General features: G+C 36.5%; 1 protein-coding gene across 3 annotated transcripts in view; it reads left to right on the top strand.

The window, feature by feature from the left end:
- Window positions 1–17,457, top strand: part of KDM4C (lysine demethylase 4C) — a 281,603-nt gene that overhangs the window by 163,395 nt on the left and 100,751 nt on the right. For all 3 annotated transcript variants that reach the window (XM_040963735.1, XM_040963734.1, XM_040963733.1), the window contains exons 13-15: window positions 1,913–2,094; window positions 3,783–3,996; window positions 6,133–6,209. In XM_040963735.1, coding sequence (XP_040819669.1) covers window positions 1,913–2,094; window positions 3,783–3,996; window positions 6,133–6,209 — 473 coding nt within the window. The remainder of the gene's footprint in view (window positions 1–1,912; window positions 2,095–3,782; window positions 3,997–6,132; window positions 6,210–17,457) is intronic.

The following is a 17,457-nucleotide window of genomic DNA, read 5'->3' as shown; positions in this document are numbered from 1 at the left end:
TTATATAGCTTTTTGTGTGCTTCAAATCTATTAAAATGTGAATAGCCATTATAATTATGATTAAATCCCATCTCTATTAAAATATCACAGCATGGAAATGATGTGATTATTTAAAATTTTGGTTATTGATATATTCCAGAGGACTTTATCTCTTAAGTACTTATGAAGAAATTTATGGTTTCTTTTTAATATCAAGGGAAAAATAAAATGTTTATTAGGTGAAGGCACAAATGAAGATTGTCCCTACTAGTTCTACTTTGTTTGCTGTCAGCGCTGACTTTGCTTTGCCAGAACCTCATTCCTGCCCGCCTGTTTTCAGCAGATTTAGAGTAACATGTTGAGTGCCTGTAGAGCTTCCATGGCAAAGGCAAATGCTCTTTGTGTCAATGTTTTCCTATTTGAGGATGCATTGAAGGCCAGTCCTTGCCGTTGAAGTGGATTGAAGGTACTGGTGATACTTGATCCTGCCCTGATAACTCCCTGGCTCTGTGCTCCAGAAATTAGCCTTTTTCTTATTTCTTTTTCATTATCAATGATTTTTTTTGAGTTAAAAAGTATTTTTTTCCATCTTTGAAAGTGTTTGTTTTAAACACTCACATTGACTATAGCCATCTCCAACGATGATAACCATGTGGTGCCATTATTTTATTATGTGCTATAAAGTAGCAGCATAGTTTGATTCCCACGGATTTATTAATTCATTAATTTATTTTTGGATCCCATATTCAGCGTATGATGTAGATGTTAGTTCCCTGAATTAATGACTTCATGGTGTTTACAGTGGTTTTTACTCAATGCTTTTTTCATTTGCAGTCTTTGTAGAAAATTGTGTTATTTAATGTGAGACTCCTGTTTTAACCAGTTTATCTATAGCCCAATTACTTCATTGTAAAGATAGGCCAAGGATTTTTTGTTTTAGTTTGAAGGTCTCTGTTGCTGTGTATCAAACATTTTTCAGAATCACTGCTTTTTGTTTTACCTGGAATGAAGTTCAGATCGTGTTTTTGTCTTTCATTGCTTCCAGTTTTCCTATGTAATTCTGCAAGGGTTAGAATGCTGGTTGCACAATACTTTGTGACAGTACCTGGAATGGATTTCCTTAATGTTTCTCAGCTTTAGACTGTCACATAAGATTTGACAGTGGTTGCTGCTACTTCGCCTCATAGAAGGTGCTCTCCTATAGGGTGAGGAGCATCTCTGAAGCTGCTATGTCTTCCTGCATTTTCCTTATGCTTCTATAAGACTTTGTAAAGACACATTTTTGTTGATTTGTTTTTTGGTTAATATATTCATGCTTAAGAGGGTTGACTCGCTAGTAAAATCAAAATCAAATATAAAAATTTGATGTGAAGATTTTTTTAAATCCATGAACTACCTGGCATATTATGAATCTTCTCTAAATGTTTATTGTCCCAGATTCTTGAAGTCATAACTGAATTTAGTAAAGTTCAGTTAGTGAACTTACGAAGGCAAGTACAATATTTAAGAAAGCAGAAATTCTAGTGAGGCACTTACTGGGTTAAGTGAGATTTGCTCCTAACCAATAGTTAATCTCAAATGCTTGTCAGTCTTCTTCCATTGAAGTGTTATATTACTATAAGAAACATGGAAATATGGAAACCGAAAGGAGGGAATGATTCAGTGATTATTGATAGTGATGGGATGGGTGACAAAGGGAGTCTGGTCGTCTGGCCTGGTTGCCTGGTTGGTCTTTGAAGAATAATAAGGGTAAGAAAGAGTCTATGTATTCTATTCCAGAGAATGTATTCTGTATCAGATTGTGTTTGAAAGAGTTTGGTTGTGACATTGATTTGTGAACACTTTGGAATGTGTTCCTCATTTATCTTGATTTTTTTGTTGTTGTTGTTCCCTGGGTTTATGCTTACTGTCTTTTCATAATTGCTCACCTAAGAATTACCTGAAGTGCCATTGATTGAGGATGAAGTGGAAGAAACAGAGTCGTGGGCGAAGCCTCTTATCCACCTTTGGCAGACAAAATCCCCCAACTTCGTGGCTGAGCAGGAGTATAATGCCACAGCAGCAAAAATGGAGCCACACTGTGCTATCTGTACTCTGCTCATGCCTTACTACAAGGTAACTTGGGGGTTGGTAATGTCAAGGTTTGCTTTTTCTCCTTCTTTGTGCACCCTGAGGTCATCTGTGAGTCATTTTTCACCAATATGCTCTTAGAAAAAGAAATAGTGGTATTTCTGTAGCTAAGGCTCTTTGTAGAACAATAGGTTCTGTATATTGTTTGGGAGGCATTTTTTTCAATTGCTGTGTTATCTTTGTTTTATTTCAAAAAAGGAGCATTTTTTCCATTTTGCTGCTTTCAGCTCTGTGCCCAAGTGTTTAATATTTTCAGCTTACCATGTGGAATGCCATTGGCAGCATTGTATGAATACTGGATTGTCCAGGTCATGCTCACCAGCCAGTTATGCTTGATCCTTTCTGCATCACTCCACATGCACCATACTGATGACATGTTCACTAGCAAGTCACGGTCTTTAACCAATACAATGCAATAATTTTTAGGAATCCAGTAATTATATGATTTTGTAATACAAAATATGTCGATAGAACATTTTGTTTTTTGTTATGTTTTCAATATAGAGTAAATATTTTATTCAATTTAAACTCTCTTCCATGTAAATCCAAGCCAATTGTTTAGATATTTCAGAGCAAAAAAATGTGTGACAGTCTATAGTTTCATAACTTTCTAATTAGAGGAAGTACTGTAGTACTGTATTCTGCTTGTAAGCGATAAGCATTGTTTTTGTCATATTTTAGTTATTAGATTTCTGGTTTTTTTAAGTGATTCTTATTTATGATTTATTTGCAAGCTTCACTGTCTCTCTCTTTTTCTAATTTTATTGGAGAGGCAGTGAGAAAGAGAGGACTCTTCCATCTATTGGTTCACTTTCCAAACACCGTTACAACTAGTGCTGGGTTACTGCAAAGTCAGGAAACCAGAGCTTAGTGCAGGTCTCCCATGTGGCTGACGTGTAATTACTTGTATAATCACTGGTGCCACTCAGTGTGGCCATTAGCATGTGAATGCAGAACCAAACTCAGACATTCAGATACACAGTGTTTGCCACCAAAGTAGGATCCTAAGTACTGTGCCAAATGCCAGCCCCTGAATCTTATTTTGATGTCATCAACCTGGATTTCTCAAACATTCCTAAATTCCAGTTGAAACATTAACATTGAAAATTTTATTAATATGTTATCTGAAAAAGTGTAATTCAGTAATTGTAAAACCTTGTGTATTTTTCATAAATTTTGATGAGAGGTGAAGGGGTTTTGATTATTAGCATGCCAGTTGCTTGCTTGTGCCAGAGATCTTTGTGGTGTTTAAACCTTTGTGATCAGACACAATATTTGAAGCTACTTTCAGTACTTCACATAGATAAAAACTGATTCTTTGAAAATACTCCTTCAAGTGTAGCCAGGGAATATTCTTTGGTGAATTGAATGTGTTAACCTAATGCAAAACCTAAACAAGCACAGAAAGTTTGTCAGAAATTTCTCCTGGAAGAACAGTTTCAGTAGTTCATTTTCTTACTTGAGCAGACATTTAGAATATTTTCTTCTTCCTACCAATTGGCTTCTGGATATGAGTCTGAGAAAAACAAAACGCTGACACTTTGGTCAGGGAGATAGGAAGAGCAAAAGTTGGAAGTTAATGGCTAGAGCAGATGTTAATATTTGAATGACCAGAATAGATGATGCACTCCTGCCTGTGCTTCTCACGGATGTGGAAATCCTTTGTTTTTCAGCCAGATAGCAGCAATGAAGAAAATGATTCTAGATGGGAGAGAAAATTAGACGACGTGGTTATCTCAGGAAGAAAAACCAAACCCCTCATTCCAGAGATGTGCTTTATTTATAGTGAAGAAAATATTGAATATTCTCCACCTAATGCCTTCCTTGAAGAAGATGGAACAAGTCTTCTGATTTCCTGTGCAAAGTGCTGTGTGCAGGTTCATGCAAGTAAATGAATATTGTATTCATTAGTTGTTGGTTTTCCAAAGTCCCAACTTCTTACCTCTCAGGAAACTATCAAACGTACTACATTAAACTGTTGGCATAGTTTATAGTGTGCCCATTCCTTCTCACACTTCTTCTATTGAGCTTATGAGTAGGTGTATAGTCACTTATCTTTTAGCTTTATGTGGTGACAGTGGAGTGCAGGTCTGTTTGTTATTAGGCACCAAATGTAGGTTAATCACTGAGTTCCTGCCAATGCTTAAATTGTAATATAAATCTCAGTTTCTTGTGTTGATTAGTGACTGTTTTTCTTCATGGTTTTTTTTTTTTTTTTGTTAAACAATGTCTTTTTTGTTGTTGTTGTTGTTTTTTGAGAAAGAAAAATTGTGATAGTCCCATTCTTTCTTCTGGTTCATTTCTTTATCAGTCTTTTGCTGGTACCAAAGTCAAAGGCCAGAAATGAGATCCGGTTTTCCAATGTAAGTGGCAGAGACCATTCGATTGACTCATTGTCAGTGCTCCCTGCTCTACCTTAGCAGGAACTAGAAGTGGGTATTGAATCCAGGCACTCCCATATGGAACAATGGCTTCTTAGTTATTTGGCTAATTGGCTGTGCGCTTTGTAACGTTTTGGAGAGAAGTGGACATTTCTTTCTTGATTATGAGAATTACAGTTTTACTGAGTTATATTTTTATAGGCCCCTTCTTCACAGGCAGATTTCTCTTGGCTTTCCTGGCAGAATTACTATTATAGTTGTTTTTTTGCCCAGACTAAGATGACTATACCCCCACGTTGTTTCAATTTGTTAGCCTTAAACAACTATTGAATTGGCCTGCTATAGAAGTCCAATTAGTGATTTGAAAGAATGCTTGCATAAGCTTTTACTCTTCTGTGAGGGGTTTTGGATTTGGAGAAAAAAATGTAGTTACAGATGTATTCGTATTTGTACTTTCTGTTAAAGTACACAATTGTAGGATTGTTGTTTAGATTTTGAGTTTATTCTTGATGAAAAGCTTTGTTCTCATTTTTAAGTTTATACTTGAATCTTAATAAATCCTCCAAGTTATCAAAAAATGAAAAAGTTACTATTTTAAAGTGCATTTTAACATTCCAAGTATTAGGAATATAGGATCCACTGTCATTACACGTAATCATATGTGGTCTGCCTCTGTCAACCTAGTTGGAATTGTATACAGTATACTTACTTCCTTGTATGTTTAATCCAGTATAATAACATCCTTTTCTGTGATTAAGATTGTAGTAGTTATATCAACATCTCTAGGGAAATAATTTGTAATGCAGACACACACAAACAGGATGACACGCACTGTCAATTGTTGTGTGACTTTTAAGAAGTAAAGTGCATGAAGAAATTGGGTACTAATGTTGGCTTCTGAAACATACCAGCCATAAACTTTAGTCATTGTATTTCATAATAATTCACTTGCTTCACTATTTTGTCCATATCTTATGGACAAAATATTTTATGGAGAAAATTAAAAACTTTTCTTTGTTAATTACATGTTTCTTGCCCATCTCAAATACTGTGAAAATTTCACATTATCCATTGTATAGATTTAATTTATCCCACTATATTCCATAAGTGTATTTTATTATCATGTGTTAATTACAAGTAATTTATTTACATCATGGTGCCTTATAAGTCTATGCATATATGTACTGTCAGCTGTCTCGTTAATCAGCTATTTGGGACCAGGAATATACCAAATCCATAAATTGTAAACATTGTCTTCATCATTAGCCATGACTTATCCAGCCTATGTCATATCGTTGATATTAAGTATAATCAAAGCTTAATTTTTAAATATAATTTGTGCTGACATTAATTTTAAAAGGCAATATTTATTTTCCCAAATGTTGCTTTTTACATGTACATGAGTGAAATATTACACTTGTGAAAGTAGACATTTTATTGTTTTGTCCATTTAAATTAGAGCTATTTTCAATGGTAACTGTTGTATTTGTTAGCAATAAACTAAACTTTCATGTTTTTGGGGACCAATTTTTGACAATTGAAAACATCAAAAAGCATAGTTGTCCTTTTATTATTATTACTATTTGGTATTAATTGTAGTATTTTAAGAATACAATGGAGATGATACATGGTTGTTTTTTAGGTTGCTATGGTATCCCTTCTCATGAGATCTGTGATGGATGGCTGTGTGCCCGATGCAAAAGAAATGCATGGACAGCAGTAAGTTACTTCTTTCTGTATCACTTCACTTCTCTCACCTCACTCACTATGGATATAACTAGTGGCAAGATACGATTGCATGTTCACTTCTGTGTACAATTCTATTCTTTCCTCTGTTTCTTAGCTTCTATCTCACAGTCATTTCTCATGCTGGTTTTATAGGTTTGTAGAAGTGTTAGGTGATATCACAACTGTAGGTTAATTTCTAGGATTGCCAGTTTTTCAATTTACATTTTAAAAGACGTAAATTAAAAAAAGGGCCTGGTGCCTATTGGCTAATGTCCTTGCCTTCATGCACTGGGATCCCATTTGGGCACTGGTTCTGATCCCAGCAGCATTGCTTCCCATCCAGCTACCTGCTTGTGGCCTGGGAAAGCAGTCGAGGACGGCCCAAGGCTTTGTGACCCTGCACCGTGTGGGAGACCTGACAGAAGCTCAGGGCTCCTGGCTTCAGATTAACTCAGTTCCAGCTGTTTCGACTACTTGTGGAGTGAATCAATGAACTTCCATTCTGTATCTCCTCAGGATATCTGACTTTCAAAAAAAAAAAAAAACACAAAATAAATCTTGGAAAAAAAAAAGATTGAAAACTTTAAAACATATGTGTTTATTGTCTTCCATGATACAATTTGTTTAGGCGAAGGGATTTCTCTTTCCCTGCCGTTTCTCTTGCCTGGATTTTTCCCTATCCCCATGTTCTCCCATATTATTGTAGTACTATAGTCCTTTAGTTACCATTTTTAGTTTAATGGTCTGCTATTTAATCACATCATGGAGTGTAGGTATAGATAAAGACAGTGTAGTGTCATATTGTGAAGGTATATTTCACAGTCTCATTGGAAGGCCTCCTTTTATTTGGCACGGGAGATGTCTGTTGCACCGAATCATCACTTCCTTTTATGCTGACATTCATTGTACAGTTCTATGAGGGAACATGTATGATTTGTCTCCCTATAGATCTATTTGTTTTGTATTTTGCATAAATGTTGCCTTATATCACGGGGAATATGATATCTATCCCTTTGGTGTTGGCTTATTTCACTGAACATAATGGTCACTAGTTGAGACTACCATGTTGCAAAATGGTAGGATTTCATTCTTTTAGATGGCTGTTTAGTATTCTCTGGAGTAGATACACCACAGTCTCTTTATCCTTTTCTCTTTTAATGGGCCTCTTGGTTGTTTCTGTATCTTCACTATTGTGGATTGTGTTGGGTTCAGATTTCTGTTTGTCTTGATGTATTCTCAGGATTGGAATAACTGGGTCATATTGAAGATCAATTTTCAGTTATCTTATCACTCTCTATACTGACTTCCATCATCGCTGCCATAGCCTACACTCCCATTATATGGGCATTTGGGTATCTTTTTCTCTACATCCATGCCAGCAGGTTTTTGTTAGTAGGCAATTCTCACTGGAGTTATTTGGAACCTCAATGTGGCTTTCATTTGCATTTCACTATGTATATATAGCTAGGGAGCCTTTTTTCATAGGTCTATTAGTTATTTGAATTTGTTCTTTCATAAAAGACCTGCTCATTGCCTTTGCCCATGTATTCACAGGGTTGTTTATCTTTTTGTCCTCGAGTTTCTGAAACTCCTTATAATTCCTGGATATTATTCCCTTATCCCTTATCCTTTGGTAAATTGTATGTGTCCAAACTTTCCATTTCTTTTAGGTTCCAAATATAGCTATTTATAGTGTTTCTGGTTATTCTGTGTTTGTCCAAGGAATCCTTGTCAATTTCACATTCTCAAAGACCCTTAGGCCTATTTTGTGACGCAGGCTCTAAAGAAGCTCATGCAAATCTAACACTATAGCTTCGTCAATTCCTCAATATCACTAAGGATTTCTTCTTTATCTTGCCTTTTGAATGTAGGAGTTGTTGATCAGGAATACCTAATAACATCTTTAACTTGTTTGTAATTATGCAAAAAATGAGATTTTTATAGTTTTGTTCCTGTTTATGAGAAGTGCATTTAAACACCTTGTATTTGATTGTAAAAAATACATGTGAGCATTACATGTGATAATTTTATTTTATACAGATGTTTAAAGAATAGTTTATAGTTTTAGATTACAGTAGCACTATAACATTAACAATCAGTGATGTTTTAAACGGAAAGGGCTTCTTTTGTTTTATAAGGAAACAACCCATAATACACACACACACACACACACACACACACACACACACACACACATACACACACATATGTTGCAATGTGGAAAGCTTGTCAGCTTCAACTAGCATGAGGTTGTACAGGCTTTAAACAAGGCTAGAATCAATACACAAAATCTAGCTATCTTTTTATTTATGAATTCTAAAGTGAGAGGTTACTGTGTACCCAGTTGTTTAGGTAGTTTTAAAGTGACTAGAAGTCAGGACACTACCTCATTTATATTTAACATGTTTTAATACCTCGGATTTTACTATATGATTTCTGATGTAACAGATTTATAGAGTACCATGGTTAGTGTCATTGTTACCTGAACCTGATCCTAATTTTTGACCTGCCGTGTCCTTGACATTTTTGAAGATTAGGTCACACTTCATCTGGTCCAGGTAGTACTATTTCTGAATTTCTCCATTTATGACATTTAAAGTCAACCACAAACCGCACTGCAGTTTCAACTGCACATGTTCGAGGAAGAGTGCTGTTACAATTTTTGTTTACAACCCTTATATGGTTTCTGGCATTATGAATGTATGACTCAATGCAGTGAACTGACATGAAACACATAAAGAAACCCCTTTTTAACTCTATTACTTCCCACCCTCCCCATTTATATATATTTAGATCCAGGTTGTATATTCCATAGTTAAGGTTTTAGATATTGTTGAATTGAGCTTCATTTTATATGATGTCAGTATTTCTCATAGATATTGACTGAACTATCTTATAAAGATTTGAATTTATGATGTTTTGGTAACCTAGATACCTATATTTATTCTAAAAATTACTAGTTGCTATTTAGTAATTAGATCTCATGTGATTTTCTTAATTCCTCATGGTATAGAATTCTAAAGAAAAAATTAATATAATTTTATTTAATATTTTCAATAAATGTTGCAATTTTCTTTTAAATTTGAAAGACAGTGGGTCGCTTTAATAGATGTTTTTCTCTAGGAAATTTGATTTTTTTCTGTGGGACTTTTTAGTTGTTACGGCTGTGATTTTTTTTTTTTTTTTAGAATACCACAAATAGGAGTGAGAACTTATGGAAATATTGGTAACTAAATTTACAGGAAGCCAAAGATCAGCCTTACTCAAAATTTATAATTTTGACCAATTTAATGTTGATAGTCTTCTGTACATGGCATCATTAAGCCATTTTTCATCCTCAGATTGGAAAATCCCAAATGAAGTATTGTTTTACTTTGGAATCACATACTTAGAAGTAGGTCTGTAACAGATAATAAAGGAAGAGTGTGTTGACCATTTTCATGTCATTGTATATTATTCTTCAGTGAAAACTGTAAGGTTCGAGTTAATGTTTGGAATGAGAAATCCACACAGAATAGATTTCAGCTTCATACAAGCTTTATTTGGAGCATTCCTGAATGAGGTTCACTGGTCCAATACATATAATTGGCCAGGAAGCTCTGCCCAGGGGACATGAGGGATTGTTTTTATTAAAGGGCTTCTAGAGTGTCATAGGCTCCCTTTGACCTTGGTGGATCCATATGTCACAGCTAACCTAGGAGGAAGCTGCCTGCTCTTTGTTACGCCTTATCAGCTACACTTCTCAGCCTCCTCCTAGGCTGCCCCTCACCGACCACAGCTGGGTCTTACAAAAATGCTTTATGAGAATACTGTAATGATATATATATATATTTATACACACACACACACACAAGCCATATACCCATATATTGTACAGCATCAAGAGTGAGCCCTGATATAAACTGAGTTCTGGGTCTCACTAATTTTTAGCTGTTTTTGCCACAAACCTAAGATGCCAGACAACAAGTAAGCCACGCAAAGAGCTCATTTATTCTGGCAGGGTAGTCAGTTGTGGGGTAGAGAGAGAGAAAGAGAGAGGTCTCCTGCCATAGTTGCGGGGGCAGGGTGCGGCTTCCAAGGGAGGAGTGAGAAAGAGGGAGAGAGAAAAGAGAGAAAGAGATGAAGAAACGAAGCGAAAGTTATTTCAAGGACTTTCTTTAATTCCATGTCCCTATATGTTCCAAATTTTGCCTAATTTGTACTTCTCAATATTTTTATTTATACTTAACTCAGTAAAATTTGAATATTTTTATTTAAAGTAATACAATGTAAAAAGAGGCATATGCATTAAATTTTTGAATATTGCCAAGTTAGGGAAGAGTAAATTTTGTAGTAAAAATCAAGAAACTCAACAATTTGCAGGTTTCAAGTCTCATTCTATATGATGAAATGCATAAAATAGGTAATGATGCATGTTTATATTTATTTGTTGTGCTAAACAGATTAAAAAAGATATTTGCATTTTTTCATGTATTTATAACAAACAGCATTCCGCATCTTCCCAAAATGATTTTAAGAAAAACAAAACCCAAGGTAAAATGATTTTCAACGTGACCATGTTTATTCTATTCCCTGTGCCCTTTTTTTGTATAAGCAGAATCACAACTGGAAATTAGTATGTTCGACTTTTGTTGATTTGTTGGAATTAGTTTTCCATTCCTGTATACAGATTGAAATATGCAATTGCAGTGATGAAACAATAAACATTTAAATGGCTCTGTGAAATTTGTGTTTAGCCTGAATGCAAATTAGAACATTTACAAATTGAGTAGTTTTTGCCATTTCTGGCTGTAGTGTTACACACGTTTGTTATATTTCACCATAGTCACGTAATTTAGTTCCTAGAAATAGCTGTGATAATCTGCATTATATATTTATAAAACCTACCCCTACAGTGCTGCCAAGTTTTGTGAGGTAAAGAATCTATGTTAGTTGCTGAAAAGTATTTGCCAAAACTTCTATTTTGTTAGTCGAATTCCCAACCTTAATTTTCAGGTAAAAATGTTTAGTTCCTTGGAAAACTTGTAGCTCTACTCAGCTTTGAGAACTCTCTGCTCTTTAAATTCCTAAGGACCTGTTGGGCAAGGCTGAGGAAGGCTACATCTATCTTTAAATCTTTAATCTTGTTTATAGATGATAGGCCTGGTTTCCCCTAGTGTATAGTTAGAGAGCTAAAGTTCTTGATCGTAATCTTATCACCACATCTCTAAGCTGAAACACATTCTTCTTATCTGTTTGTTTTTAGAGTCTAAAGAATGTTACAGCTGACCTAATTCTAGCAGTGTTTTTTGAATGGTTCGGAAATAAAAGCAACACTAACCTCTAGTTGTAATTATTTATCTAGTGAAGATAAAATAATTTGCAATACTGGGCCCTTGAATAAAGCAGGTTCTCTTCCCTTCAGACTGAGCCTAGTTTCTTAGCAGTGTACCTTTCAGAGAAGTGGATAATCTCCTGAAGCAGAATTTCCAACCAATTGACGTGTTTTTGTATCACACTTTGTAGATCAAAGTGGTTGTTTTTTAGGTCAGATTGGTTTATGACCTTGAAAAGTCATGGTGGCATTGCTACTTCCTCTTATCCATTCTGCACTCTATTTTTTTTAAAATCCCATAAGATAGTGTTAAGAACAGGTTATGAAAAATGCCCTTGCCTGTAAGGCTGACTTTGATCCACGTACAAAGTAAAACTAGTATGAAAAGAAAGGTCCTGTTTTTGTTAAATGCAGGGCACTCACCAATAGGTACTGGCCAGTCACAAGTGAGCTAGTTGTTCTTGCTATGCTGTTCCTTTTCATTGTGGGGTGCCTATAAGTCTATATCCAGGACCTCACTCTTCCATCTGGTACAAAGCATTTGCTGTCAGACTTCTGAGCCAGAAAGTTATTCTAGTCAGTAGATTTAGTCCTTGGTGTGCAAAGACCACAGCTGCATTACTTCTTTCTTCAACCAAACAGAACCATGTGTCAGTTGCCTGGACATGTTTGCTAAGATGCGGAAGCCTTTCCTTTAAGGAGTTCCTTATAGACTTAAAACTCACAAACCATTTTTCTCTGTTCTCTCCATTTTGCTCATTAAATACCATGACACCTCTCTATTTGTAATAGAGAGAAATAGAAAAGTCTACATAGCTTAGTGTATTCATAATAGCTTCCTGATTGAGAAGAAATGCTTCATGAATCTTGCGAGCTTCAATAAGCGAGCACAAGTGAAGTCAGGGGGAGTAATGAAATGCATTATGGGAAGCTCAGTACACTTGTACATCCCATGGTGTGCTTGCCTGGAGGGAACAGGGCTACCAGGGAAACTTGTTTCATAATGAAGGAAGACTCTTAGGAAGAGCAGAGCATGGAAAACCAGTGCAGGCATTTCTCCTGAATGGCAAAAACTAATCCAGTGGCATAATGAAGAGATCATGTCATTCATTGGTCATACTAAGAAGAAATAAGCCAGCCGAGGTTTTATTTGGATGCCATATGTTATACACTATCAAGAAAGTTAAAAGTATGTTCAGCTTACGGCCCGGCGCGGTGACGCAAGTGGTTAAGTCCTCGCCTTGCACACCCGGGATCCCATATGGGCGCCGGTTCTATCCCTGCAGCCCCGCTTCCCTTCCAGCTCCCTGCTTGAGGCCTGGGAAAGCAGTTGAGGATGGCCCAAAGCTTTGGGACCCTGCACCCACGCGTGGGAGACCCGGAAGAGGCTCCTGGCTTCGGATCGGCATAGTATCGGCCCGTTGCGCTCACTTGGGGAGTGAATCATTGGAGGGAAGATCTTCCTCTCTGTCTCTCCTCTCTGTATATCTGCCTTTCCAATTAAAAAAAATAATAAAAATAAATCTTTAAAAAAAAAAGTATGTTCAGCTTAAAGTACATTGTTCAAGAGCCAGAAATTCTATTATAGAATCTAATATAGATCTTAATCATATAATCTATAGCTGTATAATTTAACATGAATTACTTCTGACCAGTCCTAAATTATATATACTTCTTGCTCCCTAGAATGTGCCTGGCTTGCTTCACAGCTACAAACTTCAGTTTACTTTTCATAGTGGTATAAGCAACAATATTAGATGGCAAAATAAAATCTGTGGCCAAAAAATACTTTGAAACAGTGTGGTTTTCTGTTGAGGCATTCTTATGTCACACACATGGTTGTGCGATATTTAAATAGGTGAAATACAGTAAGTTTATTCTGTCAGTATTGCAAAACATGAAGAATGTATACTGTAGAAAATATTCAATGAAAATTTAATTTGTATATTATATTGCTTTGAGTATTTCATTTTATTGGATTGTAAGACTATTTCACCTCAGATGTTTTTCCTAAATGTTATTAAGGATGTTTATTCTCTGAGTTAGTCAGTGAGAGGTGTTGTATAAACACTTATTCCCTTAAAAAAAAAAAGAATAATTATTTGATCTGTAGAGTAACAGACAGTGATAGCAGAGGGAGGGAGGGAGAGAGAGAGAGATCTTATATCCACTAGTTCAGTCTCCAGATTGTGATAAAACCCAGGGCTGTGCTGGGCTCAAGCTAGGAACCAAGGACTTCGTCTGGGTTTGCTACATGGCTGTCGTGGTCTCAAATATTTGAGCCATCCTGTGCTGTATCACAGGCACATTAATAGCAACTTGTTTTGGAAGTGGGATAGCTGAATCTTGAACCAGGCACACAGATATGGAATGTAGGTGACTCAAGTGGCAGCTTAACTGGTAATACCAGAATACCTACTCTGCGTCCTAGGAAATGAAGCTAATTGGAAAGAATTTTTAAAATATTTATGAATTGATTGATTCACTCATTCATTCATTTGAAAGAGTGTATGAAGGTGAGTCAAGTGGAGAAGTTAGAGAAAGAGATCTTCCCTGTGCTGGATCACTCCCCATTGACTACAGTTGTCAGAGCTGGGCTGGTCCAAAGCTGGGAGCCAGTTGCTTTTTCCAGGTCTCCCACGTGGGTGTAGTGTTGCAAGAACTTTAGCCATGTTCTGTTACTTTCCCGCACACATTAACTGGGGGGCGGATTGGAAGTGGAGTGGTGAGGACTTGCCCTGGCACCCATTTGTGATACTAGCAACACAGGCTGTAACTTTTCCCACTATGCCACAGGGCTGGCCTCTAGTAAATTGTCTTTTTTTTTTTTAAATTTTTGAAAGGTGGAGAGATAAGAGTGAGATTTTATACCTTTCCAAATGTCTGTAACTGCTGTGGCTGTTTAAACTGAAGCCAGGAGCATAAACATAGTCAGGGTTTCCTACCTAGATGCCTGAGACCCAAGTGCTGGCACCGTGATCTGCTGTGTCTCCAAGTGTGATTTAGCAGGAAGTTTAAGTTTGAAACAGAGATGAAGCTTGAACTCTGGTTCTCCGATATGGGATATAGGTTTCTTGAGTAGCATCTTACTTGTAATGTAAAATCCTTGGCCTATGAAGTTAATTGATTTAATGTCACTAAATTCCAATATATAACTTTGTGTTTTCACTAAAATCATACATGTGAGATGAGGATATACCTTTCAGACGAGTTAGAGCTCAGTAGCTATGCAATAGGTATTATGTATCTTATTTTGGTCCAGTGTTTCCTGTACATGTAATACTGTACCTCTCTCACACCAAAGATGTTACACATACTTAATTTTAGATCGGTGTGTGACAATATTTTATTGCACAAGAAAAGAAATTATGGTTTGCTGTGTGTGGCGCAGTGAGCTAAACCACTGCTTGCAATGCCAGCATCACACATTGGCACCAATTTGATTCTAGGTTCCTCCAGTTTCAATCCTGATTCCTACTACTACTCCTGGGAAAGCAGTGGAAAATAGCCCAAGTTCTTGGGTCGTGGCCATTGATGTGTAGCTGGATGGAGATCCTGTCTCCCTGTTTGGGCTTCAGATCAGTCCATTGCTCTCATTTGGCAGGTGAACTAGCAGATTAAAGCTCTCTCTTCATTTCTTTGTGTAACTCTGCCATTCAAATTAATACATAGAATTTTGCAGACCAAAAAAAATAGAAAAGATTTATCACCTTGCCTTACTAATCTTTAATAATTAATCACCTGACCTTTTACCAGGTATGTTTTTCTGGATTATCTAGAAGTGTCTTGTGTAACCACAAGGTCCTTAAATTGTGAAAAGAGTACATGGAAGGGATCAGAGTTGTATGACTGTGGAAAGAATGTTACCTGCAATTGCAGCTTTGATGATGGGAGAAAAGGAGTAAAATCTGGCAATGTACGTGGTTTCCAAAAGCTGGGATGAAATTTGGAGAGATTGTTTTCTAGCACCTTTGCTTTAACCTGGTGCGCCTCACTTTGGGCTTTGCAACTTGCTGAATCATGTGAATTTCTTTCAAGCTGCTATTTTTGAGCCAGGTATTTGATGACATGCTAGGAAGAACTCAATAGTCCTTCTATGGAGATCATTAGTTTTCAGGTTTGACTGTTCAGTCTGCTACTAGGTATATTCCATTTTAAAGTATATCTGTCAAATTTAGGCATGTTGTTCTGGAAAATTATTTTCTAAACTCTTTGCTAGAGAATGTTCTGAATTCCTTAATCTATGACAATATGATTACCAGTCGTGTTTCTCACTTTTGCCAGTCACTGTGTCACTTCAAGTCTATGGTTCAGAATAGTTGATTCTGGCAAATCTACCTACTTTGTCTCTGCACTCTTACAGTTGATCATGCTTAGAGGGACAGCCTTCATGTGTGTTGCTCTTGTTTCAAGTCAGAGTTGTTAGTGGTTCCTCCGTGGGACTATGTATGATACTGCGTTGTACTTCGCTGCCATTCTATTCCATCACTTTCCTGAATGACTGTTTCATTATCTTCTCTTAAGAAAGTTCTCTACCTCTTTTCTACTTTCTCACTTACCTGATTAGCCCATTCATACTTCACTGAGAAACCTAACTAAACAAACAAACAAAAAAAAATCAAAACCTCCTACCTAACCCATGTCTGCAACTATCTGCTCCTGTCAGAGTCCACTTCCTCCTATACCAGTATCACAGTCAGAGAACTCATCCTGTTGTCTACATCTTCGTTATTCTTCTCTAGATGATTCTCATTGTCATGAACATAGGCTGTTGTCTGTTCTGTTAAAACAAATGACTTATTTTCTCTAAAACTCTATTTCTGTGCACCCTTATCTTGCGGAACCCTTAAAAGCTTTCTCCATACTCTCTTATTCTCTCATTTTTCTTTGTTTCTAGTTATAGGCTTTGCCCACTTTCCTTAGAAGCATCTATTTCACAATCACCAACAGTTGATTACTGCCTTCTGCTTGAGGCACTCTATTCACATAGCTTCCAGCATTCTGCTTTCTTCTTTTTGCCTTCTACCAGCCAGTTCTTGTTCTACCCAGTGGAATACTCTTCATTTTCCCCAAGAGTTCCAGTTATGGGTCTCTTATCTTCTATTTTGAATCGTGATTTCTTCTAGCGTCATAGCATTGATGGATTTATTGAGCATCCACCCATTTGTGTTTTGTATATTTATGTCCTATGCAGCCTTCCAAAACTGCAGACTTACAAATCCAATTTCCTGTGCAGTATCTCTGCTTGCTGCTCCCACAATTATCTAAAATTCATCCTGTCCCAAATTAAGTTCTGGTTCTACTTTGGACTGCCTCATTTCCAGGGAGTGGCTAGGCCTGTTTCTTTTGTTTCTGTGGCACCTTTTATCAGTCTTAACATGAATACTGTCTTTATTTTGAAAATGAATCTAAAATCATGGCCAGTTCCAGAAACTCTTGCTGGCTATTACACAGATTTGATCCACTCTATCTTTTTCCTTGACTGTGACAATAATTTGACAGCTTCCCATGTATACCCTTGTATCCCTTACGGTAGATTGATCCACTTAAATATAAATTAGATTATGTCATAGCCTGGTCAGATCTTATGGTAGTATCCCATCTGAAAAAAAAAAAATCACCTTTTTCCATCATCTCTGAAGCTTCATTATATATGTTTCTCTTTTTAATCACATTTCATGGCATAAAAGGCCCGGATCTACTTACATTGCCTCTACCTCAACACTGTGTGGCCTGTCCCCTGAGCACTTAATACATTCTGGCTGTGTCCATGTTCTACTCAGACTGTGCCCTCTTCCTTAATGTATGTTTACTGAATGAATGGCAGGACCTGTGGCATTTGTTGCTATTCCTCATTATCTGGAGCAACATTATCTTGACTCATCATTATCTTTTTCTGTGGTACATAATGCCTACAGAATACAG

This window comes from Ochotona curzoniae, unplaced genomic scaffold (genome assembly GCF_017591425.1).
Source record: "Ochotona curzoniae isolate NIBS_2020 unplaced genomic scaffold, NIBS_Ocur_1.0 scaffold_3208, whole genome shotgun sequence".
NCBI classification, from domain to species: Eukaryota; Metazoa; Chordata; class Mammalia; order Lagomorpha; family Ochotonidae; genus Ochotona; species Ochotona curzoniae.
The sequence above is the reverse complement of the archived record's forward strand: the minus strand, read 5'-3'. Positions and strand labels throughout refer to the sequence as shown.